At 44.9% G+C, this 26,871-nt stretch overlaps 1 protein-coding gene across 3 annotated transcripts in view; it reads right to left on the reverse strand.

Annotated features, from left to right (window-relative positions):
* C1QTNF3 (C1q and TNF related 3) overlaps window positions 1-26,871 on the reverse strand; it is a 686,748-nt gene that overhangs the window by 450,887 nt on the left and 208,990 nt on the right. For all 3 annotated transcript variants that reach the window (XM_069220626.1, XM_069220618.1, XM_069220607.1), the window contains exon 3: window positions 645-799. In XM_069220626.1, the coding sequence (XP_069076727.1) occupies window positions 645-799 (155 nt within the window). The remainder of the gene's footprint in view (window positions 1-644; window positions 800-26,871) is intronic.

Here is a 26,871-nt window from a genome sequence, read left to right on the forward strand (position 1 = left end):
ATTTTCCTGTGATAAGCACTAAAAATAAAAAGCGTTTCTGTACCTGTTTTAAGCATGCCTATCTGCCAGGAAGTACCCATGCAGTTCTTCTGAAAAAATGTTTGCAATGGTTATTTTTTAATTTAAAATGTTATTGGAAGCATATAGCCAACCCCATTTTTGCGTTTTCAGTTTCTTGCTCTTTGTTGCCCATATGCTTACAATAAAAGATAAAAAAAAGTAACCACTGCACGATCTTGCCAAGGTCAGAACTATTGACTCTGTCAATACTTGTTTTAGCATGGCAATACCTTTGTACTAAACGCTATCTATCCAGCATGTGAGTCGCTCTGACACCGGGTCAAATGTGCGCTATTTTAAAATGAATTAAATTAAAGGTGAATACAGAAAGCCGTTTTGCTAAACGGCCAATGGAGCATTGGTCATTTTAAATCCACTTCCAATGCCTCATCCAAGTTTCAGAAAAAACATACTTCTGCTTATGTTGCGTCAAAGTATTTCAACACCAAATTTAATTGCTTCAGTAATTTTACACGAATAAGGGAAACTAGGAACCATGACTGAAATAGTCCACTTAAAAATGATCTGGGCCCTGCTTGCAGAAATAAAATGTTAAGTCCTTGTCATTTTTGCTTTTGTTTTACCTGGAGCTCCGTCGGAATGCCAGGGTGGCCTTTCTCTCCTTTGTGCCCGGGGTTTCCTCGCTCACCCCTCGGCCCTAAATCTCCCTTTTCTCCTTTATCCCCTTTTGAACCTTCTTGCCCCGTGGCTCCATTGTTTCCGTTGTTTCCATGGTTCCCTGAAAGATATTAAACATGCCACAGTGTTCAATTATTCAATTATAATCTAAGCAAAACACCCATGTATATCTCGTCAGCCCAGACGCCCTCCACACACAGTCAACCCACCTGTAAACAATGTTGTGTGGGTATAAATTGTGAACAGACTGACAGTAATCTAAATCACACTGCACAAGTTCATGATGGTGCCAGATATATTGATTTATGTCACATGTTAAAACACCATGGGGGTCATTATGACTTCAGCAGACGGTTTACACCGTCCGCCGAAGTCCCGATGGGCAGGTTGCCACCAGTGCGGGCACCTCCCTGCATGCCCCATTACGAGTTTCCAGCGGGAAACAGCCTACAACATTGCCACCGACTTGTAATTGAGTCGGCGGCAATGTTATAGTGTCTAGGGTGCACCAGCAACCGTCGCAAAGTTCACTGTCTGCAAAGCAGACAGTGAACTTTGTGATGGGGCTGGCCAGATGGCCCCTGCACTGACCATGCCAAGTGGGGGCCCCCGTCTCCATCCCTGCACCCCGTCTCCGCCAGCCTTTACATTGCGGTGCTACCACCCTGTAACTGCTGGCAGAGAGGGGGGTCGTAATCCCCAGGGCGGCACTGCTTGCAGTGCTGCCCTGGCAGATTAGGACCGCCAGGATCGCTAGCCCGTCAGGACACAGTGTCCTGGCGGAGCTGGCAGTCCGACAGCAGCACGACCGCCTTGGTCATAATGTGGTGGTCAGACTGCTGCCAAAGTGGTCGGACCACCGCTTTGGCAGCGGTCAGACTGCCACCGCCAGGGTCGTAATCGTGCCCTATAACATCATCGTAATATATTGCACTTTTGTGAGCACTGGGGTGGAGTCAGATTGTAAAAGAATGGAAATCGTGCCCATGAAGAAGGATTCGTCCTGGCTGCTTGACAGAATTCTGTAACCCTGGATCCCTTCTGTCCAGACAGGTAAAAGATGATCCACTGCAAAATCAACTGGCAGTGGTGACATATTCATGACATTCAATAGACTGGGGAGTTGATGATGTGGTACTATTTTAATAGCCCTGCTGAGCAGCAGTTGAAGGTTGGTACTGAGATGGAAACAACTTAGACAAGCTGGAGGAGGAGGATGAAAGAGATGCAGAGGTCTCTTTTTCTCAGTCGTCTGATTACCAGATCATTGAGGTCTGAAGAAACATATTCAGTCCTCCAAAAGGCTAATGGGATATACCAGAGCACCCAGTTCTGAAAGTTTATGGTACTTTGGCTGCTGTGCCACAACTCATTGATGGCTGAATCAGAGAAAATGGCATTTACATTCAAGAAAAAGAGCCTTGAGTAGTTTTCCCATCTACATAGATTGAAATCAGCACGAATGTCTGTAAGCAGTATTGCTTTTGCAGTATAATAGCTCAGACAAAGTACACACAAAGTCAGCATGTTACCTTTTGATGGCACATTCCGTTTTGCCACCCACTAGGTCTGGAGGACAGGACTCTGCTCATTTCAGTAGTGAGAGGGCCGCCCATAATAACCAACAGAAAAATAACTTTGCTGTAGAATGGACCCTCTATTCCAAGCCTCTCAAAAGAAGTTGGCTAGTTATCAAAGGAAGAATGTCTTCTCTAGATCCTTTCCTTCCTTAATGAAAATGGTACGGATAGCCAAATGGACTATGCTACCAAAAGAAGTCTTTATCTCCTTCAAGAGGGGACTCTTGAACTTGCTCTACAACATGTTGGCACTGTGGATTTTAATCCCTGTGCTCTTTCTCTCTTTTTTTTTTTTACTTTTTTTTTTCAGCAGGTGCAGCTTTGCATCGTTACATGTGTATAAAAAATCCATCTTTCCTCATTGCATACATGACTGTTATGACACAATAGCTTATAACGCACAATTACATCTTTCATATAGTTCAAGAATTCAAAATTTGAAATTAATTGCTTACTCTCCTTCCTCGACTGTCCCAACCCTCCTTCTAATCTTCCACCGTCTTACTCATTCTGGCCCAAATCGCATGATATATTTTCATGGCTAGCATACAGCTTTTCTTTAGCCCTTGTATATTCCATTTTCGCCTCCCATGGTGTGTAAGTCAGGGGGGCTGGTGATTTCCATGCCTGCAGGATAAGTGATAAAACTACCACTGTACCTACAAATACCATTTGTCTGGATGCGTAAGAGAGATTAATGTTCTGCGTCATACCCCAAATGCAACTAAAGGGCAAAGATTAATCACATGGCCTATCCGTCTGAAAGATCTGCTCCCAGTACCTTGCTAAAGATATGCAACTAAAACACATATGTATCCAGTCCCCCTGGAAGGTTTGGCAACGTGGGCAGGAACCAGATGTCTCAAAATGCATATCTCTTACTACAGCAGGAGTATAGTACATCAACCACCTGGAAAACAGAGCGATCTTTTTAAAATTGGCCCCTGTAAGTGCTTTGTGGGACACTACGTTGTGTTTTCTCCAATGCTGTATCTCTATCTTACATCCTGTCATGTTAGTTATTCACACCAGAAATTGGGCGGTTAACTTAACTGTCCCTGCATCCTGAAGAAGTTTGTACCATTTCCCAATACCTTGCTGGTTATTATAGAAGGCCTGAGCAATGTGTATATTTGCATCGTTCAATGGTTGTCACACTGGATGCAAAAGGTGTTGAATTTGACAATATGAAAATGCAAAATTTTCTGGAACATTGCTTGCGCCCATTACACACTGTGCCCATGTTTTCAAACGATCCACTACGTAAAAATCGTCTAGGGTCTGAAAACCCATCTCTTCCCATTGCAGAATAGTGCTTTGGCTTAGTTCTACTCCTAAACATCCAATATCCCTTACTCGAAGGAGCGTCAATTTGATATTTACACTTTAACTGTAACATAATTGTTTAGAACATAACTGGTAGTTTATACCTAACCCTTTTTGGTAGATGAGGAAATTTAAAAAAATGCAAAGGACGGACATTCATTTCTAACATCATCTGATTGAGACAGAAATTACTTTTTCGGTTTTGTGCTGTCCTCGACACCCAATCGAGTACAGTTGCTTCGTAATAAGCTACCATATTGGGAAGAGCTAACCCTCCGTTTTCCACTGATAAAGATAACTTAGCCAATTGGAGCCTGGTTTTTTTGTGATTCCAGATAAATTGTCTAATTAATACATCTAAGTTATCGAAAAACTTTTTGGGAACTCGCAGAATCACGCTTGAAAAGACAAACAGCAGTAGCGGGAGGATCGACATTTGAACCAAAGCAGTCCTTCCTATAATAGACATAGGAGTCTCCTGCCATTTAAGTAACAATCCTTGTATTTTTTTAAAAACATTCATATGATTCAGTTGAAAAAAATCTGCCGAACTCGGTGTTACATATATACCAAGATATCTAATTTGGGGCCTCTGCAAGCACACAGCAGACTGGGGGCGCGTTGCGTCAGAGAAACGGGTGCTGAGGCCCGAGCCGAATGTTCGGCTCGGGCCGTGCGCAGCGGCGCGACAAGGACACCCCCCTCCACATTTTTTCACTAAAGCCCCCGGGGCTTGGCCCACCTGGCGGCAAAACAAATAGAAAGCTAGGCAGACCATTATTTTTTTAAATCTAAGAAAAATCCGAGGATCCATCCGTGGATTAGTCTGATGTTTTTTTTTTTTTTAAATACTTTTTAGCCCTGGCGGGTTACCTCAGGGACCCCTGAACTAGGACTAAGGGGTCAGAGTGACTCTACCCGGGCCCCTTTTTCTTTTTTTCTCTTTTTATTTCTGGGACTCGGCTGAAGCTGAGTCCCAAGATGGCTATCAACACTTCCTTGTTGACGTGTTGGCAGCCAATCCGATATCAGCACGGGGACAGTTGGATCCGCGGAGGATCCGAAACCCTATATCTTTATATTCTTTGGCCTTTTATTACTCTGAAACTACTGAATGGATTCCCACCAAACCACAAAAAGCATGATCTGCAGAACAGAATCTAGCTTTGGCCAAATTTGGTGTAATTCTGTTAATTGGTTTGGGCTGTAGGTGTGTCAAAAGATCCTATGGAAAAGTGAATGAGGAAAACGCGTTTTGAGATCCCCCTTTTTTCGCTGCCCCCGCTTGACGGATCACCTCGAAACTTTTAGGACAGAAGCTAAACCAAGCAAAGTATAAGTTTTGACATTTTTGTGAAGATTCATCAAGCGGCGCCAAAGGTATAGGCAAAACAAAAAAAGCTCTTCCTTTGGAAACTAGGTCCAAACTATAACTCCCTAGCGGCGACCGCCACTAGGCAATATGTACATATATATATATATCCTAGTGGCAGTACCATGGCCTTAACTATAACTATGTAGTGGCGACGTAGCTGACAGCAACAGTGAGTGCTTGGCAGACTTTGAAAAGATAATCCTGATCTACCCCTGAGTTATGCATTGCTGATACATTATTCTGCTAACACAGTCTTCACAAAGAAAATGTATCTGGTAAGATATAGCTGGTGAGTTCTATCACCATTATTGGCCCTGTGCTCTCATCTTACTTAAAGATCTTGTGATGTCATTCATTGTAATTCCACCATTATCAAAGATCACATCAAACTGATCTGTGATGTGAAATCCTCAAATCTGCTAATAATACATGGCTAGGCAAAATCATAAAAGCATGTTGTACTAACTGTATTCATGTATGTAGGTTTATAGAGCACACATGTAGCTATAAAACTGCATAGCATTGCAGAATGATTACCGTGGTCAGGGTAGGGGCATAGGATTGGGGTGGTGTAGAGGTTGGGGGTGGGAGAGACTGTAGCCATTGAGTAGAGGAAGAGGGGCAAGTGGACTGACAAATAAGGGGTGACACTTTAATACACTAATACAGATCCTGCGGGATGCTTTGATTAGAGCAGGGGTCTCCAATGGGCAGCTCAGCTGCTGGTAGCCCGTTGACTGATAATAAAAAGCTCCTGGAAACAAAGCCCAGCCTAGAGCATTATTTGTACAGTCTGGAACTTAGTAATGTTCCCTCCAGCATAGAGCATGGGACAGCACTGCTGTGCTACAGACCCTTGAAGTGACAGCTATTCCAACGACCTGCTGACCAGTGGTAAAGCAGACTTGTGCTGCTGGTGACACTGTGAACACAGGGGTGGTAAAGAGAGCACTGCATGGCGAGTGCAGGGCTGTAGGAGTCTCAGTGCAAGAGTGCGAGCGTAATGAAAAAGACAATCTGATGACCTTGCACAAGGTGGAAACTTTTTTTATCAGTTAATATATTTGTTACTAGTTCAGGATGATATTTATTGATCAGAAGTAGGTCTCATTCCAGAAGCGTTTGCTGACCCTGCTTTAGAAGACCTAGCTGTGTTGGTGAGTGAGGTACTGCTATTGTCATACAACATTTACTATTTGGTTAACACGTGAATTAAAAAAAAAAAGTCTTTATGAAGCAGGACTGACTTCAGCCGTGTGTGATATGTTTATTTGCATTTCCTGCAAGACCGCTGTGAGCATATATCGGATCGAGCGCTACGAACTGCTAGTGATTCGCCTTCAGTGCCATGTTTTTCGCAAACCTAAGCAAGAAAGAGATTACTGCTGGTCCGCACTGTCTTTCATCGAAGGTGAACCTCACAACAAGTATTTCAAGCAGTAGTTCAAAAGAAAGAGCATTTGACATGAAGCTCAGAAAAGCAGGCAACCGATCACGACAAATGGCAGGAAGGACAATGTAGGAAATTAAATATAGATAATTACTTTAGAACCCATTTGGAACCCGGTAATAACATTACATGTATCATTGTTTCTTCCTCATGTCATCACACGCCTTGATATATCACATGTGCGAATTGACACAGATCATGTGTAATAGGAAGTTTATTCCTGCAGGCAGGCATGGAGGGACCGATTCGCAGGGAAAGGTATGCCATAGGTGTCACTTATTAGTACATTAAAAAGAATGTTCTCAGCAAAACAGGAAATCCTGTCTGTCAGAATTAGGATTTCTGGGCAACGTTCTACTTATACCTTTAGAAAAGTTCCCTCACTGGGGTGATTGGGGTGTTGTACGTAATGGCCATTTAAAATCACGTCAGGGTGTGAAAGGGAAAGAGAAGTCTTGTGCCGGTGTTCAGGGGCTTGGGATTCACTTCTGTGAATCGTAATGAATGCCACTGTCATCGCAAGGGCAAATGCAGATTATCTTGGTCGGGTCAGGCTCTAGCACTTACATCCGAGCTGTAATCACATTTCTAATTAGATTTTCTGGGGAATTGAAGTAGTGGTGCTGCAACTTTGCCCTAACATATACTTCCTCATGAATAAAAGAACATGCAGTCAAGTGCCAGTCTCGCAGGTGGACAGTGGGCTCAATTCCCTTCTGAAGAACTGATGTAGAACAGATGCGGCTCTGTCTGATGTTAGTAGAGGAATCTGCTCTGATTCCAGAAGAGTAGTTACTAAAGGAAACTGCACACAAATGATATCTGAGCTGTGCTGGATCCACCCGATGACAAGGAATGCTGCACGGTTGCTCAGGCCTCTAGGAAATTCAGCTTGCTATTGTTCTAACCTTATAAGAGATAAAGGAAAAAATCAAATGAAGCCAGCTTTCATCCACGCAGGCTTTGCAATCTATTTCAATTTTTTTTTTTAACTTCCAGGCTTCTAATTAGGTAAATAAAGCACCAAGGGCCAGATGTATCAAAGTCCCGGTTTGCATTTCCTGAATAGCGATTTTTTAGAAATCACTATTTAAGAAATGCAAAATGGGATGTATGAAAATTGCATTTCAATCGCTATTTACCGAATTGCAATTAGGAAATGGGACTACATTCATCCCTATGGGCCTGTAGGCACATAGGTGTGAATGGTTTTGCATTACCTAATTTGCGAATTCCTTTTAGGAACTCGCAAATAAGGTAATGGAAACCCTAGGGTGCTGGGGGCCTAAGGCTCCCTTTGATGCGCCCGAAAAAAGATATTTGTGGACATGTGATGCACACACATGCCCTGGGGGCATGTATGCGCTATGTGTAATTTTTTTAAAAGCATTATTAAAAATTGCACATGCTTACCACCAAATTGGATTTGGTGGTAATTGCATTTTCTAAATGTCCAATTCGCTTTTAGGAAATGCATCATACATGTGCTTTAGAAATCGCAAATAGGAAATTCCTTATTTGCGATTTCCTATTTAGAGAATCGCAACTTGCAATTCCCTAAATGGAGTCACAATTTCAGGGAATCGCTATTTTAGCGATTCCTTGAAATTGCACTGCAAATGACTTTCATAAATCTTGAAAGGCATTTTTGCATTCGCAAACGGCCGAATTTTGCGATTTGCACCATTTGCGAATACAAAATCCTTTGATACATCTGGCCCCAAGACTAACACATTAAAACTCTCATTATTGCACAACCACTTTATAAGACATATTACAAAGTACCTGTCAATAGAGGTGTGGGAATCACTGAAAGCTCGAGCCAGGCTTGAGCCAGATGCCTGGCTCTGACCGAGCTAGAGCTCCTCTTAGACTCTGGAGCCCAAGATGAGCTGAGCTCTTATGTAGTTTCTGCCTGCCACCCACGCTGCAACCTCATGCATAAATAGTTAAACATGAATCAGTGACCTCTGACGTAAACAAGCACTGACAAAGCCAATAGGTCTGTCCTATATAGGCCAGCCACTGAACTATTGGCTTTGCCCATGCTTGTGGATGCGTGGGTGGCCACATTAAAATAGTTTGTTCATAATTGATTATCAATTTACTATTCCAAGATGGCTGACGTGTTGAAAGCAACATATCTCCCGTCTTAAAGTATGGCAAACCCCATTCAAAAATGGACACCTCTGAATGCATATGCAACCATCTTTGAAGGTTTTAGACATATTTTATCAATGATTTACCATTCCAAAATGCAGATATGTTTCGAAACAACATGCTGGTCATCGTGGAACTGTACCACAAACAACATAGTTTGCCAAAGCCAGGCCTACTGATGTAACCTGCCAATATAGCCAACTCATTGCTCTCAACACGTCGGAAATCTTGAAATGGTAAACTAATAATATTAAATGGCAAACCATTTGAAAATGATCACCTGCAGAATCAGTGCATGCATGCAATGCCAGCACAGGAGTCAGTACCAGTGTGTGAGGGGCTGCGAAGTCCTCACAAAGCCATAGAAAGGTGGAGAAAAAAAAGAGCAGCACCACAAAAATGGGGAGTAAAAAATAGTGCAGGCGTAGGAGTCACAGCGAAAAGAGAGAGGTTGCACAGAGACATGCCACATATCATCTTTGTTCATGTGTTAGCACTTTACATACAGACCCATTGGCTTTGGGAATAATTGTGTGAGTAGTACGTACATACTAGCTAGCTCAGTGAGTTCATTAGAAAATTGCTACGGTCATCAGCGGTGATTTCTACGTCACAAAATTCAAATCATGCAAATTCAACTCACCATTTCATTCAACCATTGGTAAATTTTTTAAAAAATTGGAAAATTAACACTTTTTAATTGTAAGAGCAATAGAAAAATGCCAGAATAGCAATATTAGGCACTGCAGAAAATTGCTATTATTCAGTGTGTATATACGTAGGTGCCAACAGACCTTCTTGAGAATGAGGGTGAACTTTAAAAAATCTGCATATCTATTGAAAGATCAGTGTTTTAGTTTGTATGTAAACATGAGTATATGTATGAGTGTTAATTTACTACTGAAAAGGCATGCGCTTATCTGGCTTTCCCAGTTAAAGTAAATGTGTGCATTGATTTATACGAGTGTATATGTTAATGTGTGAGTGTGAGAATCACTACGAGTGGGCTTTGATTTAGTGCGTTAATTTGCCATGTTTTGCCTTCAGGGCACAGTTTTCCTGATGTCCATAAACAGGACAATCTGGCCATGATCCGGCACTCTCATTGTAAGGATACTGCATGTATGTGAGTATATGTGAGTGCACTATAATGAAAAAATGTGAGACGGCATGAGATATGTGTCATAGTAAATCAGCGGGCATGAATAAGCGTGTGAATCAGCATGCTTGAATAAATGTGCAAGAACGTTAGAGTGAGTATAAGTGATCGCTAGCATGTAGTACTGAACAGACAAATTTATGTGTGCAAGTGTTTGCCAGAGAGGTAATTGTGTTAATGAGGGTGTGTTTAGCCAGTTACTCTAATGATTACAGAACTGTGTGTAAGTGCAAATCAGGAAGTGTGAGAGTGTGTCAATTAATATGAACTTTAGAAGTTATTAACACGTAACTTTAATTGAAAGAGCTAGTCCGAGTCAGTGTATGTGTGTTTTGACACTTGTCCACACAGGCTACAGCAAAAAAACAAACTCACAGAGGCTACTTCTCAGAGGGCGAGTTCTACACACACCACACACCCCAGCTTGGCTAAAAAGTAAATTATAAACTATCAAGTGAAATGTAGGAAATTGGGTATTAGTTGGGCAGGAGGTGAGACACGTGCAAGTAACATATCCACAATTTCTCCTTACTAGAGACCAAAGCACCCCTTTGAATTAACTACTGTGCAATAAGTTGCAAATATATAGACAGAGCAGATTGAAAATACCTAAGATGACATTCTGCAGTCACATTTGATGCCTACTGGGACATAACCCCCAAAATTACAGTTAACTCACACCTATACCAAATAGACATCACAACATAGGGGGAACCACTTCAAATAAAGCAAATCACATGTCAAAAATCATCAGTATTTCACTATGGTCAATAATTGTGTCAATGCAATTACTAATGTCAATAAATCATTTCAACATTGATCAGGAATGAATGTGAACATAAATGGTTAATATAACATTAAAAATGAACATAGCAAGTGTCTCTGGGGGTCATTTTGACTTCGGTGGATGGTTTTTAATGGCCGGTGAAGTCCCATGGTCAGGTTGCCGCCAGTGTGGTCGCCTTCCTGTGGGCCCCATTACAAGTTCCCTGCTGGGTCAGCAGGTAGAAATGGTGTTTGCACCCGCTGGCCAGGTGGAACAGCCCATAACATTGACTCTGGCTCATAATTGAGCCAGTGGCAATGTTGCGGTACGTAGGGTGCAACAGCACCCGTCGCGCTTTAAAAAAATGTGACGGGGCTGGCCCTGGAGGCCCCTGCACTGCTCATTCCAAGGGGCCTCCTGCACTCCGTCTCCGCCAGCCTTTACATGCGGTCCTACCACCATGTAAAAGCGGGCAGAGAGTGGGGTCATAATCCCCAGGGTGGTGCTACATGCAGTCCTGCCCTGGTGGATTAGGACTACCAGCACCGCCAGTCCCTCCACTGGAGGGAAACTGGCGGTGCTAGCGGTCTGACCGTGGTGCAACTGCCATGGTCATAATGTGGCAGTCTGAACACCGTCAAAGAGGTCGGACCACCGCTTTGGCGGCAGTCAGACTGCGACCCCTTAATGAGAGGCTATGTCCTTTTCATAAGCCTTTAGGCCGCTTTAAATGCAGTCATAGGGCTGGTTCCTAGAGATCGCTCCACTCTCAGGTGAACAGCAAAAGCTCCAGCCTTGGGATTGCTTTAAAGATGATAAAAAACATGTAGGGGTCATAATCTCCTTGTCCCTACAAATGTATGTTTTTTTGTTTGTTTTAATCAACCCTGGGGGATCTGCTGCAACTCCTGCAGCCCCCACAACATTTCTTTACTTTGTTGGTGGTGCCCCACTGTCCTTGGGACACCACAGGACAAGAGAAATATGTAAAGAAGAAATAACCCATTGTGGAGTGCTCCCTCAATGAGCATTGACTATTTTAGTAACACATCTCCTGCTGTGCTTGGGAGAGCCAAGTAGTTGTTCCTTAGTGTTTTTTTAATGTGATGGGGTGCCTGGTCCCACCTGGGCATAGCAACTTGCCCCCAAAGAGGGGGTAGCTTGGGGAGCCTACTTCCTGCAGGACCTGCCGGTTCCCTGCTCGGCCACCTACATCACTGCCAGTGTGGGTGCCAGCAGCCTGCTTCTCCCCTGAGTATTCAATGTATGCAGGATGTCTTTGTGTGGTGGCCACTCCACTCCTACCAGACATGGGCATGGGGAGTGAGGCAGGCTCACCCAAGTTGAGGGGAGCCCAACAGCGCTCCCTCTCCTCTTCTTCACATCAGAGGCAAGGAAATGGGGTCCTAAGCCCTTTCTTCTGTCTTGGGGGTGTTAGACCTATGAGCCACAGGGTCATCTAACCCCAACATTTTGTCTTCCTCCTCCACTTTTTTTCTGAACTAATTTTGCTGGTATTAGGACTCTGCACACTTTACTATTGCTAGCCAGTGATAAAGTGCTTGTGCTCTCTCCCATAAACATGGTAATATTGGCTCATCCACCAGTTGGCATATTTAATTTGTTTATAAGTCCTTAATAAAGTGCACTACATGTGTCCAGGGCCTCTAAATTGAATGCTACTGGTGGGTATGCAGCACTGATTGTGCAATCCACTTAAGCAGCCCTTTAAACATGTGTCAGGCCTGCCATTGCAGATCCTGTGCGTGCAGTTGTAAACTGCCATTTTGACCTGACAAAATAAACCTTTTGCCAGGCCCAACCTTCCTTTTTACCATCGATCAAGCAAGCGCTGTGGCCCTGTAGTAATCTCTTTGGGGGCTTTTTACCACACCCATGTCTCTTCCATCAGTTTTGTTGGTTCAGGGCTTGCCTTTTAAAATTCATTTGATTTAATTTCTGAAAGGTATGCATATGTAATGCCTTTTAAGGTGTTTAGCCAGCCTTGACAGCACCGTTAAACTACTGCAAACATATGAGGCTCCATGTTTTCCGCATGGCTTCAGGACTACTTTTTCTTTTTATTTCTTACACAGCGCTATCTCCCTGGGCAGTAGTCGAGCACTTTGCATGCCATCAACTCTGTTACATAGATAATTGCATAACTGCCGATACGTTAGACTGCGAGCAAGCGTCTTTTTTCTTTTGTGTCTCTCCTTCACGCTCAGGCTCATGGCCTGGCGCTTTAAATCAGCTCACTTATGTAAAACTGTATTACTTTTAATTTTCAATTTATGTGGCAAGAAAAGTTTGGTTAGGACTTTACAATGCTATTAGCTCTAAGTCAAACAAATACGAGACCCATTGCATTGCAAATACTTGTTAATACATATGTCGCACATAGGGTATGCCGTGGACAGGCCAGAGGGCAGAGTATCATTTTAAAAGTAGGGAATGTACTTTTAGGTTTTACAAGTCCTGGTAGTGAAAAACTCTTAAATTAATTTTTCACTACTGCAAGGGCCATCACACCCATAAGATAACATTGGGGGTGCCTTATTACATTTTATAAATTTAATTTCTAATTGGGAAGAGATGACTGCCTCAGGTTTGGTGTCTCTGTAATCACCATTTAAAATCCTAACTCACTGTGAAGTCGGATTTTAAATTGCAATTCTGAAAATGCCACTTTTAGAAAGTTGGCATCTTCTTGCCTTAGACGTTTTGGTGTCTGCAGTCTGTCTCTGGTCACAAGCCAGAACGTAGTTGGCAGTTTGTGTATTCTTTGAGCATTCTTCCCAGTCAGCCACCAACAATGGAAACTTAGATGTGACTGGATGGGCCATCAGTGACAGGATGGGAGGGAAGAGCTGGACACAGACTCACTTACACCTGAATATGCTATTTTCTGTCCACACACAAAGGGCCCAACAACTGTGCTTTGCCACTCTAGCCATCTTGAAGCCTAGACAGGAAAGGCAGGGAATTCCTTGTGCTTCAAAGATACTGTCTAGAAGCTTCCCCCACTTCTAGAACCAGGACACCAGGGTATTGAAGGTGGACCTCAAACACCACCACTTCATTGCACTGCTGGGCCTGTGGATAATCTGCCAGGAATGGAAGGAGGGCTGCTGTGCTGCTGAAGGCCTGCCTCTCTGCTAGACTCCTGATTTTCTGTGTCGACCTGCCGCCCTCTTGCCAGGGTGAGAAGGACTAGACCTGCATCTATTGAACCGAGAACCCAGAGTGACTCCAAGGGCTAGTCGGCTGGCTCCTGATCCGAAGCCTCAGGGACATAGGTTTCCAACAACCTTGCATCTGTACCTGGATTCTGCCATGTGTGATTCTGCCCTGCCAAGTGTTGCCACCCCAATCCTGGAACCTTGGAAGTGGGCCTAAGGTGCTTTGCCAGCCTGTTGATCCAGCAAAACCAACACATCTCTTCTGTTGTGTTAGGCAACGCCCAGCAGACCAGATGCATCTCTGCTGCTGCGTGGATTACACCAGTTGCAAAGACTTTCATCGCCACGTGTCCCTCATTGGCTGAAGCCTCAACAACGTCGGCGAACTCCACATCGCAGCCTTGCAGCTCTTCGGAAACAACTCTATTTTTCTACATCTGTTGTAGGATCCTTTTGTGGTGTGCTTTTACTGTGTTACTGTTTGATGTGTGGCACAAAAAATTTAAACATTGGCTCAATGTTAAGCCTTACTGCTATGTGCCAAGCTACCAGGGGGCTGAGAACAGGTTAAATTGGGGTTTGCTTGTGCCTTACCCTGACAAGGATTGTGGTTGCTGCTTGATCCGGGCCAACAGCCCAGTCAACCAACAACCCAATTTCTTGCAGTGGTGCGATGGTGATCCTCCTCTTCTTTTTTATGGGGGCCTAGAGATGGGGTCTCCTGGGCCCCCTTTGAATTCAACAAGCCAGGTGTTGGATTCCCAGGCCTCAAAAACTCTGGAGCAAGGGCCCCATACATGCCCATCCTTAGCTCATAAATAATTGACAAGCTTTCTTGACCCTCCCCCCACCCCCCGGATCCTGGCCCAACCCAGGGGTTATTTCAGATCCTGCAGCAGAGCACCATGCGCTCAATTTCTCAAAAAGCACAAAAGTTGACAATCTTCAAAGGTTATAACCCAGGTTTTGTTGGGCTGATATGTATGAACCTGGGCTCATTTTACTCCTGGTGACAACCTCTAGCAACCATGAGCAGAGCACTTCCAGAAGGCCTTCTGGAATACAAGGTGGCATATGTTGTAAGAAGGTGGTTCCACTGGCACCCTGTGTCAGCTTTTCTCCTTTTTTTGGTCTTGTGAGCTCTCCTCCTTCTGAGGCACAGAATTCCTGATCTTCCCCCAACTGGTCCTCAGGGGGCGTAAAGGGCAAGCCTCAATAGGCTTTGGAGAGAACCACTGGTCATGGGGTCAGCTGTGGGCACAGTCCTTAGTCTTTAATCACATCAAGGGTCAATCTTTCCAGTTGTCCATGTCTGTTGCTGCCACCCATTTCCCGTTAAAAGCACTCTTTCTTCCTCCCAAAAGTTTTTTTAATGAGGATGGAAAATTCTAGAAGACAAGCATCCCTGGTCAATCCTGGAGTGCCCCATCACCATTCCACCCTTTGTCCCAGTCCAAGATGGCGCCATTCAGAAGTCACTGATTACATCTTCTCTCCGAGCCTCAGCTCCATCCCTAGCTGACATCACTGCCAAGGCCTTTCCCACCAAAACATCAAAGAGGAACCCCCTCCTGTGTTTGCACCAGTTGTCTGGACTTCCTTCTTTGTTCAGTGGGCCTGGGCTGTCCCTGCTATGGTAAAGTGCAGTTGTGGCTCGCTTCACTCATAAGGAGTGGGGCGGGTGCGGTGAGCATGGAGGTGAGTGGGGGAGTATGTGGGTTTCTAAAATGTATTTAAAATATTTAAATACAAACTTACCTTGCGCCTCACCATGCCACTCCTCTCTGTCGCAGGCTGCAGGCACAGGCTTCCAGCCTGCCCTGTAGCCAATTTTGATGCTGCTCAAAGACTGGGAGCCTGTGCAGGCTCTCTTCAGCCCGGCAACATGGGGCTGGGCTAGAGAGAGCCCACTGCGCATGTGTGGTTGGCCGGCCCGAGACGGCCGGCCAAACATCCATGCTCACTGAGGGGAGTGCACAATGCACTCCCCTCACGTCTCGTCACCCCCATGGCCCGGCCCATTTAATAAACAAAATGATAATAAACAGGGTTTATCATTGTTTCGTTTGTTAAAGGTTTTGCAGCTTCTGCTGCTGGCGGGTGGGGGGGGCGACGCTCCTCCGCTATAACGGTGGAGCCGCACCTGGTAAAGTGTGACAGCTAACTCACAGTTGCAGATTTTCTTTCCCAACCCTTTCTCCCTTTCTCCTAAGGAGTAGAGGGAAGCACTGCTAATTACTAATTTTGTGTGGGAGGCTTTGTTCCCTCTGCTGGGGAGCAGAGTATTTTCCTTGGCCCTGCTGGGTGAAAAAGGCCTGGGCTTTGATCCTGAGCTGAACCAGAAAAATATAAAAATTCTATACAACCCATACAATATATATCTGATTGAGATTTCCAAATTTGAAATAGGAGCACCATTTTCATCACTGTTTCATATTTTGCTAGACGTTGTAGACCAAAGGGAAGCAAAGCTGCATCTAAGGCAGATTTTCTCCCATGTGTATAATAAAGTGTCACTACAGATAAAACAGTAAACCATATTGACATTACCTATGAGTGCCCACTAATAATATAATGCCTACCCCAGGTCAATATCAAACCCTGCAGAGTTCCCTCTGCATCAGGCTACCTGTGTACAGCTACAGGGCTGCATACAGCAGTAGTCTCATGTGCAGCCCTCACACTTGTTCACACGCATGAGCAAACATGTTCACGTGTAACCAGCCAAGTGTCCCTTACACTTGCTGCATCACAGAGGCCTTACTGTACAGGCCATCATAGTCACTTATTTTGCTGCCCTTCACCTAACTATTTAGTGCCTTATTGAAGTAACCTAAAAAATCCACCCAAGATGGGTTAGACTGTTTATGACTTTCCCTGTTCTTTAAGCGATACTTCTCAGGAGTCAGACCAAACTTTGTATTGAGGGCTTCATTCACGGAGGCATATGCCATCTGCACAGCTACCTCCAGGGCCAACAGTGTATTCTTCCCAACATTTGGCATGTGCTTCCATAGGCTAGCCCCCTAGTTCTACTCTGGCATTCAGCAAGGCACAAGATCTTTGAGGACATGGGCCCTTTGACCTCCTCCAAGTACCTCTGTGTGGCTGCCACCATCTTACTAGACTCTGTGACCTATCTGGCTTTCAAGTCCAGTTCATTGTGACTCACTTCATATGCTAACAAACGCTTTTTCTCCTCCAAGGAAAGACCTTTTCTCTTCCATGGCCAGTTTTTACTCTTTGGGCAGTACATGAAACACACAAAATGGTGATGGAAGGCTGCTGCCATAAGTCTAGCCACAAGCAATAGCTTGGAGTAGCATTCCAACCCATTTTTTTCTTTGTTCATCAGGCCACCTAAGTTTGGACACAGTCATATGCATAGCAGTCTTGAATCTATTCCTCATGGGAACAGTCCAGCCCGAACTGCCCAGCCTGCTCCCTGAACTGGAACACAGACGACCCATAACCGATATTGCCCTAGTTATGGGCTCATCAGCCAGGTAGAGCTTGGTTCCAGTGACATAGCATGGAACCCACATCTGGGCATACCCATGCACCTTAGGGTGGCATATGAAACACACACAAAAGGTGATGTGTGCAATAAGTCTAACCACTGGCAATAACTCGGGGTAACACTCCAACTCATCGTTCTTTTGCTCACCATGCCCCCTCAGCTTGGGCCCAGCCATATGCAAATCAGTCTTGACCCTGTTCCTCATGGGAACAATCCAGCCCAAGAGTGCACCCTGCCCTGTGAGGGCTTACCTTTGGGGCAACGTATAAGAACTGAAAAGAAAGGATTAGGCCTGACAAAAGACTTAGTTCGCCAGGTCAAAATGGGAGATTTAAAACTGCACTAGAGGCCTCTTAGACCCGACATCCTTGGTGTGGTTTTCCTCCATATTTGTTGCCTTTACCCCTCTTGATTTTTTAATTAGATTTATTGGCATAAGACTTGTTGCATTTTATCACAGCTAACCAAGACAAACAGTGTTTTTGCTCTCTCCCTGAAACATGGTAAAATTGGCCTACGCCTGATTGGCACACATAATTTACTTGTAAATCCATAGTAAAGTGGTACTGTGTATATTCCGGGCCTGTAAATTAAATACTACTAGTGGGCCTGCAGCACTCGCTGTGCCAGCCACTTAAGTGGCACCTTAAAACATATCCTAGGCCTGCCCCTGCAGCGTAATTGTGAACTGACATTTTGACCTGGCAAAATAAACCTTTTTACTGGGCCTAAAATTTCCTTTTAATACATGTGTCACCCCTAAGGTGGGACATAAAGGCCGATATGGCAAAGTGCATTATATTTAACAAACAGGGCATTTCTTCTTAGGTTTTACATGTCCTGGTCGTAAAAAAAATTCTAAATTGGTTCTTCACTACAGTAAGGCCAAGCTCGGCCTTTGGATATTATTAGGTTACCAAATTACATTTAATAAATGCTAACGTTTGATTGGGAGCAGGTGTGATGTCATGTTTTGACCTGCATAGTAATTAATGTAATATCCTCTTTATTGCAAAAGGTAGATTTTAAGACACAGTTGTGGCCAAAGGCACTTTAAGAAAATTGGTGTGCACAACGCCCGTCAAAGCGAAGCTTCAGTGAACAAGACTCTTTATGCCACAGGGACCGTAAGTGACAACCGGCAACACAAGTTCTGCAATTTGCACTACGGCAACAACAGCCCGGGGTGACTGCCAATGCAAAACTTCAGAAATGACCCACTGCAACAACCGACCAGCTCTTTGCGCTACAGTGATGATAGCACGTGCCTCATAGCCAGCTCTTCGTGGTACAGCAATGACCATCCATGGCGCTGTCCCTGCTCCTTGCTCCCTCCTACAGTCCAACCTGAACTAATCATGCAGTGCTTTGAGACGGTATTCTTTTCAGTTGAACTAGCCTGTTCCCTGTATGCAGCCAGCGTCCCATTGCGGTTGGTCTGAACTTGGGACATTTCCCTGGTCTGGCACAACCAGGTAACCGTAAGTGACACTTTGTACTTTAAGAGCTATTGCTATCGAAAGTTTTGAAAGGAATAACTGGTTCTAATGATTGGGTTTTTGTTGTTCTGGCATCATTTTATTTAATAAAATTTGCTCTATTCTTCTAAAAAGGTTTGGTATTTTTCCTGTGTTTTGTTTTCACTTTATCACAATTTGTGTGCTGCAAAAAATACTTTACACATTGCCTCTATGTTAAGCCTTACTGGTTTTGTACAGTACTTAATTTGTAAAGAAAAAGGTGCAGGTGCCCAAAGCCCTCCTCTCAAACATGCGGCTGCTGCAATTAAATGTGTGAACACGGAATCATGAGGCGGCGTAATCCTGAAGCCATCTCGGTCCTCTTCAATTTATGTAAAGCCACTCCCTGCCCCTTCAACTCACTATTGCAGCTTTCAACTTTCTCCCTTTGTGACATTTTTTTGTTTTTCCCTTCCTCCATCTTTCCCATATGTGTCTTTTGCTTGCAGCAAACGCTTGAGGCAGAAGAATGAGCCCCAGGCCCTCAATAATAGGTGCCGGTGCTCAGCACCGGAAACTACAAAGCACAAATTAAGCACTGGTTTTGTACCAAACTACCTGAAGGCTGAGTACAGGTTTATTTGGTGACTTTTGTGGTTTACCCTGACAAGGATTGTGGTTGTTATTCGGGTAGGGTTTTATCCTCATCAGTCAATGACCCAAATTCATATAAGGCTGCAGTTGCAGGCCTGAGACAGGTTTTAGAGTTCTACTTTAGTGGGTGGCACAATGAATACTGCAACCCACTTGTAGCATTTATTTTACAAGCCCTGTGTACATGTAGTACTAATTACTAGGGACTTATAAGTAAATTAAATGTACCAATCAGATGTACATCAAGTGTACCATTTTTGGAAGGGAGAGCACTATCACTGTACCACAGGAGTAAAGTGTTGAGTCATAAAGCCAACAAAAATGGTTTCACAAAAATCATAGAGCAGTAAAGGCAAAACGTTTGACTAATACCATGCAAAAGATGGACATTTGTAAGAATATACCTATGTATTGCGTACTAAAATTAAAATATAGCTGTTCTTCACTGCAGTGTCTGGATCACTACATATTTGTTGTTTAGGAGCACATCTATAAACACTCCCATGCGCGCATATACACAAACACACTCTCTCTTTTTCTCTTTCCCTTTGCAATACAGAAAATATCTCTTATGTAATCAGAAATGTACATTTAGGATTGTGAGCCTGGCTGGTTTAGAGCTTGCATGACTAATTTTGAACTGAAACTGTTTCACCAAGGGCGAATTGTTGGCGGATAGAATGCTTGAAGTGGAAATAAAACACCAAGGAGGATGGTAATTTGAATGCAATCAATTCTGTCTAACTTCAAGGAGAAATTGAATCTGATACTCAGAGAATTGAGAAATAAATTACAATTGACAGAATTTCAGACATTTAATTGAGGGAGTTGTGTCCTCTAGGAGATGTGACCTAGCTGGGAGTTTACCACCTTTGGAATCTGAAGAACCACATTCCAATCCGGGCCTCGACTCTTGACTCAACATCCTATTATTCTGAGTAAATTAATTCATCTCCTTGTTTGTACAATGTACTTGTGTAATCCTCACATGGTATACGTGATTTTGCAGAAGACTCCCGACCACTCTTGTAATATAGAGCATTCTATTACTAAGTTTGCACCATATAAATAGGAATAGGGAAACATCTGCAAGGCAGAGGCATTAAGGTAATGTAGAAACATCTGTAATGAGAATGCCTTGGGATCATGGGTGTGCGTGAAAGATTCGTACATGTTGGACGTGGAGCTCAGGGTGGTTCTCATAGGTGCTTCACGGCAAGCTGTTGATGCTGGTTTTTATTACCATTTACACGACGTGGAAAGGGGTGCATTCAGGTAACCTACAGCATGTGAGGAGGCCTAAACTTTCTATTTAGAAACTACGTTGATGGTCAATGAAAGGCTTTTCAAATATTCAATGAACTTAAGTAGACACGTGGTGGCCTGTATCTCTCTTCCTTAAAAAAAAAAAATTATATTGAATTAGCGTCCTTTTTTTTATAAATACAGGACATATACAATTGAGCATAATCGAATGAGTGTGCCAACCCAGGTGTAATTCGGCAACATCACATATATGATAAGTAGAAAATAGTTTTCTTCGTTAGATATAGGGGTCACTAAATTAGAATGCTGATTAGAACACAATCTTAGGGCAACTTATCTTACTCCAGATAACATCTAACACGAAGAAAGATAAAGTAAATTTTGGCACAATATTCGATTGAAAAACAATCTACAATTGAGGAAAATGTTGGGTTGAAAGGCACATTCCCTGACTAGGGAAGCCTCTGCAACAAAAGTCTGTAAGAAACAATACCAGCAGTTAGTGAGCATCACGTTGGTTTAGATCACAATAGCAAAGCGAGCAAAATGTAATCAAAATGTTTTAGCAGAATATACCATTATTTTTACGTAGTACAAAAAATAGCGTTATTGTAGTTTCTAAGCACTGTAAAGAAATGGCCTACCAAGTCTCCCGGCACTCGATTGGCCATGGAAGTATTTAAGGCTGAGCTTGCCCATCTGGGATTTAAACTCAGTGCAAGACGACATAAGCAATTACCACAATCACAGAGTCCTCTTATAAGGTATACGTGTAAATGAAGCATAGGTCATAATGCCAAATATGCTGGTGATTAATCCACGGATTGCATAATGTATGTAGAATAATAAGGTAATTGTGTAAATGTGGCTTCCTGAATGCATAGCTATGGCAAAATGCATCCGCTAATGTGTTCTGGGCTGAAATACATAGATCCTATTTCCAATCATTTGGCCAGCTTGCACTCACTATCTATGTGTAAAAGAATTCTTAATAAAATGTTTGTATTTGCCATAGGGCTTATTACCATTTCCGACCTTCAATTCTTCAATCATGCCTTCATAAGTAAATACCTTAGCGATACTAGAATTCAGAATCTGTTTTTTTTTTTTTGGGGGGGGGGGGGGCGTGGTCTGGTCGGCGAAAGAAATCGGCACCTGAATAGTGAGCTCCGCGCGCAGGTTTGAGCCCAGGGTCACGGAGGGGCTGCTAACCGCCGGAGGTGCTTCCCCCTGCTGTGCGCTGTTCACCCGTACAGGTGGCGAGTGCCCGGGGGGGTCTGTTCATCACCTACGGACTGAGGAGGGGCTTCAACAGCACTGTGGCCCTGTGACGCGCGAGGAGCCGTGGCCCAGATTACTCCCTCACGCGGAAGAGGCGGCTGGGGCGGGTCACGCCCGGCCGCGTGTCGATGGATCAGACCCGCCCCATTCGCCGAACCCTGAAAGGCCTAGCTGAGGCTCCCCCAGGGTCCCAGCGGACTCATGGAGGTAGGGGGAGAGATCGGAAGAGGCTGCCAGCCTTTTCCTTCCCTGCCCTCGGGCAGGCTCTAAGCTCTAGATAACAAGAGGCCGCTACCCTAAGTCCGCCGGAGGGTACTTCTAGCAGCGGGACACGTGGAGTCCCCAACGCAAGAGTGGGGGTGCACTTCTACTGCCTACTACCTCAGTTGCTTGGCCTCCCCCCCTCAGGTATACTTAGACCCATAGGCTATCTGTAATCTGCAGCCGGTTGTCCCCTGGAGCAGTGAGATCCGAAAGGAGAGGATTCCCTCTCGGGAAGTGACAGTCATTGCTTACATGGTGTATTATAGGGCTGATCCTGCCCCCGATCTTCCAGAGGCACACCCTAACTCACGTACTGGGTAAAGCACCTTTGCCAGTGTGACGGCTTACAACTGCAGCAGGCCCGCCTCGCGCAGAGGAGGCACACCACGCAAGGTCAGTGCTGGAGCCCCATACTGTGGTTGGCCCTGATCATGACAAGCCACGGCAGGGACATTGGCAACGCCTGGGAACAGAACGGCTCACTAGCACTGATGCGATACATTTAGCCTACAACTCCTGTGAGCAGATCAGGCTACATAGATGTGAGAAGGTAGCCTCTTTCTAGCCTTGTTACCCCCACTTTTGGCCTGTTTGTGAGTGTATGTCAGGGTGTTTGTCACTGTTTTCACTGTCTCACTGGGATCCTGATAGCCAGGCCTCAGTGCTCATAGTGAAAACACCATGTTTTCAGTATGGTTGTTATGTGTCACTGGGATCCTGCTGGTCAGGACCCCAGTGCTCATAGGTTTGTGGCCTATATGTATGTGTCACTGGGACCCTGTCACACAGGGCCCCAGTGCTCATAGGTGTGCATGTATATGTTCCCTGTGTGGTGCCTAACTGTCTCACTGAGGCTCTGCTAACCAGAACCTCAGTGGTTATGCTCTCTCATTACTTTTAAATTGTCACTAACAGGCTAGTGACCAATTTTACCAATTTACATTGGCTTACTGGAACACCCTTATAATTCCCTAGTATATGGTACTGAGGTACCCAGGGTATTGGGGTTCCAGGAGATCCCTATGGGCTGCAGCATTTCTTTTGCCACCCATAGGGAGCTCTGACAAATCTTACACAGGCCTGCCACTGCAGCCTGAGTGAAATAACGTCCACGTTATTTCACAGCCATTTTACACTGCACTTAAGTAACTTATAAGTCACCTATATGTCTAACCTTTACCTGGTAAAGGTTAGGTGCAAAGTTACTTAGTGTGAGGGCACCCTGGCACTAGCCAAGGTGCCCCCACATTGTTCAGAGCCAATTCACTGAACTTTGTGAGTGCGGGGACACCATTACACGCGTGCACTACATATAGGTCACTACCTATATGTAGCTTCACCATGGTAACTCCGAATATGGCCATGTAACATGTCTATGATCATGGAATTGCCCCCTCTATGCCATCCTGGCATTGTTGGTACAATTCCATGATCCCAGTGGTCTGTAGCACAGACCCTGGTACTGCCAGACTGCCCTTCCTGGGGTTTCTCTGCAGCTGCTGCTGCTGCCAACCCCTCAGACAGGCAGCTGCCCTCCTGGGGTCCAGCCAGGCCTGGCCCAGGATGGCAGAACAAAGAACTTCCTCTGAGAGAGGGTGTGACACCCTCTCCCTTTGGAAAATGGTGTGAAGGCAGGGGAGGAGTAGCCTCCCCCAGCCTCTGGAAATGCTTTGTTGGGCACAGATGTGCCCAATTCTGCATAAGCCAGTCTACACCGGTTCAGGGACCCCTTAGCCCCTGCTCTGGCGCGAAACTGGACAAAGGAAAGGGGACTGACCACTCCCCTGACCTGCACCTCCCCTGGGAGGTGTCCAGAGCTCCTCCAGTGTGCTCCAGACCTCTGCCATCTTGGAAACAGAGGTGCTGCTGGCACACTGGACTGCTCTGAGTGGCCAGTGCCACCAGGTGACGTCAGAGACTCCTGCTGATAGGCTCCTTCAGGTGTTAGTAGCCTTTCCTCTCTCCTAGGTAGCCAAACCCTCTTTTCTGGCTATTTAGGGTCTCTGTCTCTGGGGAAACTTTAGATAACGAATGCAAGAGCTCATCCGAGTTCCTCTGCATCTCCCTCTTCACCTTCTGATAAGGAAACGACCGCTGACCGCGCTGGAAGCCTGCAAACCTGCAACATAGTAGCAAATACGACTACTGCAACTCTGTAACGCTGATCCTGCCGCCTTCTCGACTGTTTTCCTGCTTGTGCATGCTGTGGGGGTAGCCTGCCTCCTCTCTGCGCCAGAAGCTCCGAAGAAATCTCCCGTGGGTCGACGGAATCTTCCCCCTGCAACCGCAGGCACCAAAAAGCTGCATTACCGGTCCCTTGGGTCTCCTCTCAGCACGACGAGCGAGGTCCCTCGAATCCAGCGACTCTGTCCAAGTGACCCCCACAGTCCAGTGACTCTTCAGCCCAAGTTTGGTGGAGGTAAGTCCTTGCCTCACCTCGCTGGGCTGCATTGCTGGGAACCGCGACTTTGCAGCTATTCCGGCCCCTGTGCACTTCCGGCAGAAATCCTTCGTGCACAGCCAAGCCTGGGTCCACGGCACTCTAACCTGCATTGCACGACTTTCTAAGTTGGTCTCCGGCGACGTGGGACTCCTTTGTACAACTTCGGCGAGCACCGTTTCACGCATCCTCGTAGTGCCTGTTTCTGGCACTTCTCCGGGAGCTACCTGCTTCAGTGAGGGCTCTTTGTCTTGCTCGACGTCCCCTCTCTTTGCAGGTCCAATTTGCGACCTCCTGGTCCCTCCTGGGCCCCAGCAGCGTCCAAAAACGCCAAACGCACGATTTGCGTGTAGCAAGGCTTGTTGGCGTCCTTCCGGCGGGAAAACACTTCTGCACGACTCTCCAAGGCGAGAGGGATCCGTCCACCAAAGGGGAAGTCTCTAGCCCTTTTCGTTCCTGCAGAAACCTCAGCTTCTTCTGTCCAGTCGAAGCTTCTTTGCACCCGCAGCTGGCATTTCCTGGGCATCTGCCCATCTCCGACTTGCTTGTGACTTTTGGACTTGGTCCCCTTGTTCCACAGGTACCCTAGATTGGAAATCCACAGTTGTCGCATTGCTGGTTTGTGTCTTTCCTGCATTATTCCTCTAACACGACTCTTTTGTCCTTAGGGGAACTTTAGTGCACTTTGCACTCACTTTTCAGGGTCTTGGGGAGGGTTATTTTGCTAACTCTCACTATTTTCTAATAGTCCCAGCGACCCTCTACAAGGTCACATAGGTTTGGGGTCCATTCGTGGTTCACATTCCACTTCTGGAGTATATGGTTTGTGTTGCCCCTATCCCTATGTTTCCCCATTGCATCCTATTGTAACTATACATTGTTTGCACTGTTTTCTAAGACTATACTGCATATTTTTGCTATTGTGTATATATATCTTGTGTATATTTCCTATCCTCTCACTGAGGGTACACTCTAAGATACTTTGGCATATTGTCATAAAAATAAAGTACCTTTATTTTTAGTATAACTGTGTATTGTGTTTTCTTATGATATTGTGCATATGACACTAAGTGGTACTGTAGTAGCTTCACACGTCTCCTAGTTCAGCCTAAGCTGCTCTGCTAAGCTACCATTATCTATCAGCCTAAGCTGCTAGACACCCTATACACTAATAAGGGATAACTGGGCCTGGTGCAAGGTGCAAGTACCCCTTGGTACTCACTACAAGCCAGTCCAGCCTCCTACATTGGTTGTGCAGCGGTGGGATAAGTGCTTTGAGACTACTTACCACTCTTGTCATTGTACTTTTCATAAGAGAAAAATATACAAAACAAGGTCAGTGTATATACACATAGCCAAAAAGTTTTGCATTTCCTCTTTTCACTCTTTTCTAAGTGCTGAAAAGTACTTCTAAACTTTCAAAAAGTTCTTAAAAGTTTAAAAAGTTTTTTTTCTGTCTTTCCAAAAAGTTCTGAAAACTTTTTTCTCTTTTGCTATCACTTTAACTCTCTCTAAAAAAATGTCTGGCACAGGAAAAAATGTTGAACTGTCCAAACTTGCATATGATCACCTTAGCTGGAAAGGAGCAAGGAGTCTCTGCATAGAGAGAGGTTTGAGTGTAGGGAAGAATCCTTCCTTAGAACTGTTAATTAATATGCTTAGAGTACAGGATAAGGCCATAAGTGCCCAATCTGTAGAAAAAGTAGCTAATGGTTCTCAATTTGATCCAGGGACTCCCCCAGGAAAAGGTTCAGGAAAGAAACTTCTCAGCCTGCCCATTACTAGACAGTCTAGCATAGTTGGTACAGAGGTTGAATCACATCATACTGATGATGTACTCTCACATTATGCTGGTAGCCAAGCTGTTAGGGTGCCCTCTGTAAGGGACAGGTCTCCTTCTGTTCATTCCCATCATACCTCTGTATCTAGAAATGTCTCTCCCACCCACCCTGATGACAGATTGTTAGAAAGGGAGCTCAATAGATTGAGAGTGGAACAAACCAGACTGAAGCTCAAGAAGCAACAGCTGGATTTGGATAGACAGTCTTTAGAAATAGAGAGGGAAAGACAGAAGTTGGGTTTAGATACCCATGGTGGCAGCAGCAGTATTCCCCATAGTCATCCTGCAAAAGAGCATGATTCCGGGAATCTGCACAAGATAGTTCCCCCTTATAAGGAGGGGGATGACATTAACAAGTGGTTTGCTGCACTTGAGAGGGCCTGTGCTGTACAGGATGTCCCTCAAAGGCAGTGGGCTGCTATCCTATGGCTATCATTTAGTGGAAAGGG

The sequence above is a fragment of the Pleurodeles waltl genome, chromosome 1_1 (assembly GCF_031143425.1).
Source record: "Pleurodeles waltl isolate 20211129_DDA chromosome 1_1, aPleWal1.hap1.20221129, whole genome shotgun sequence".
NCBI classification, from domain to species: Eukaryota; Metazoa; Chordata; class Amphibia; order Caudata; family Salamandridae; genus Pleurodeles; species Pleurodeles waltl.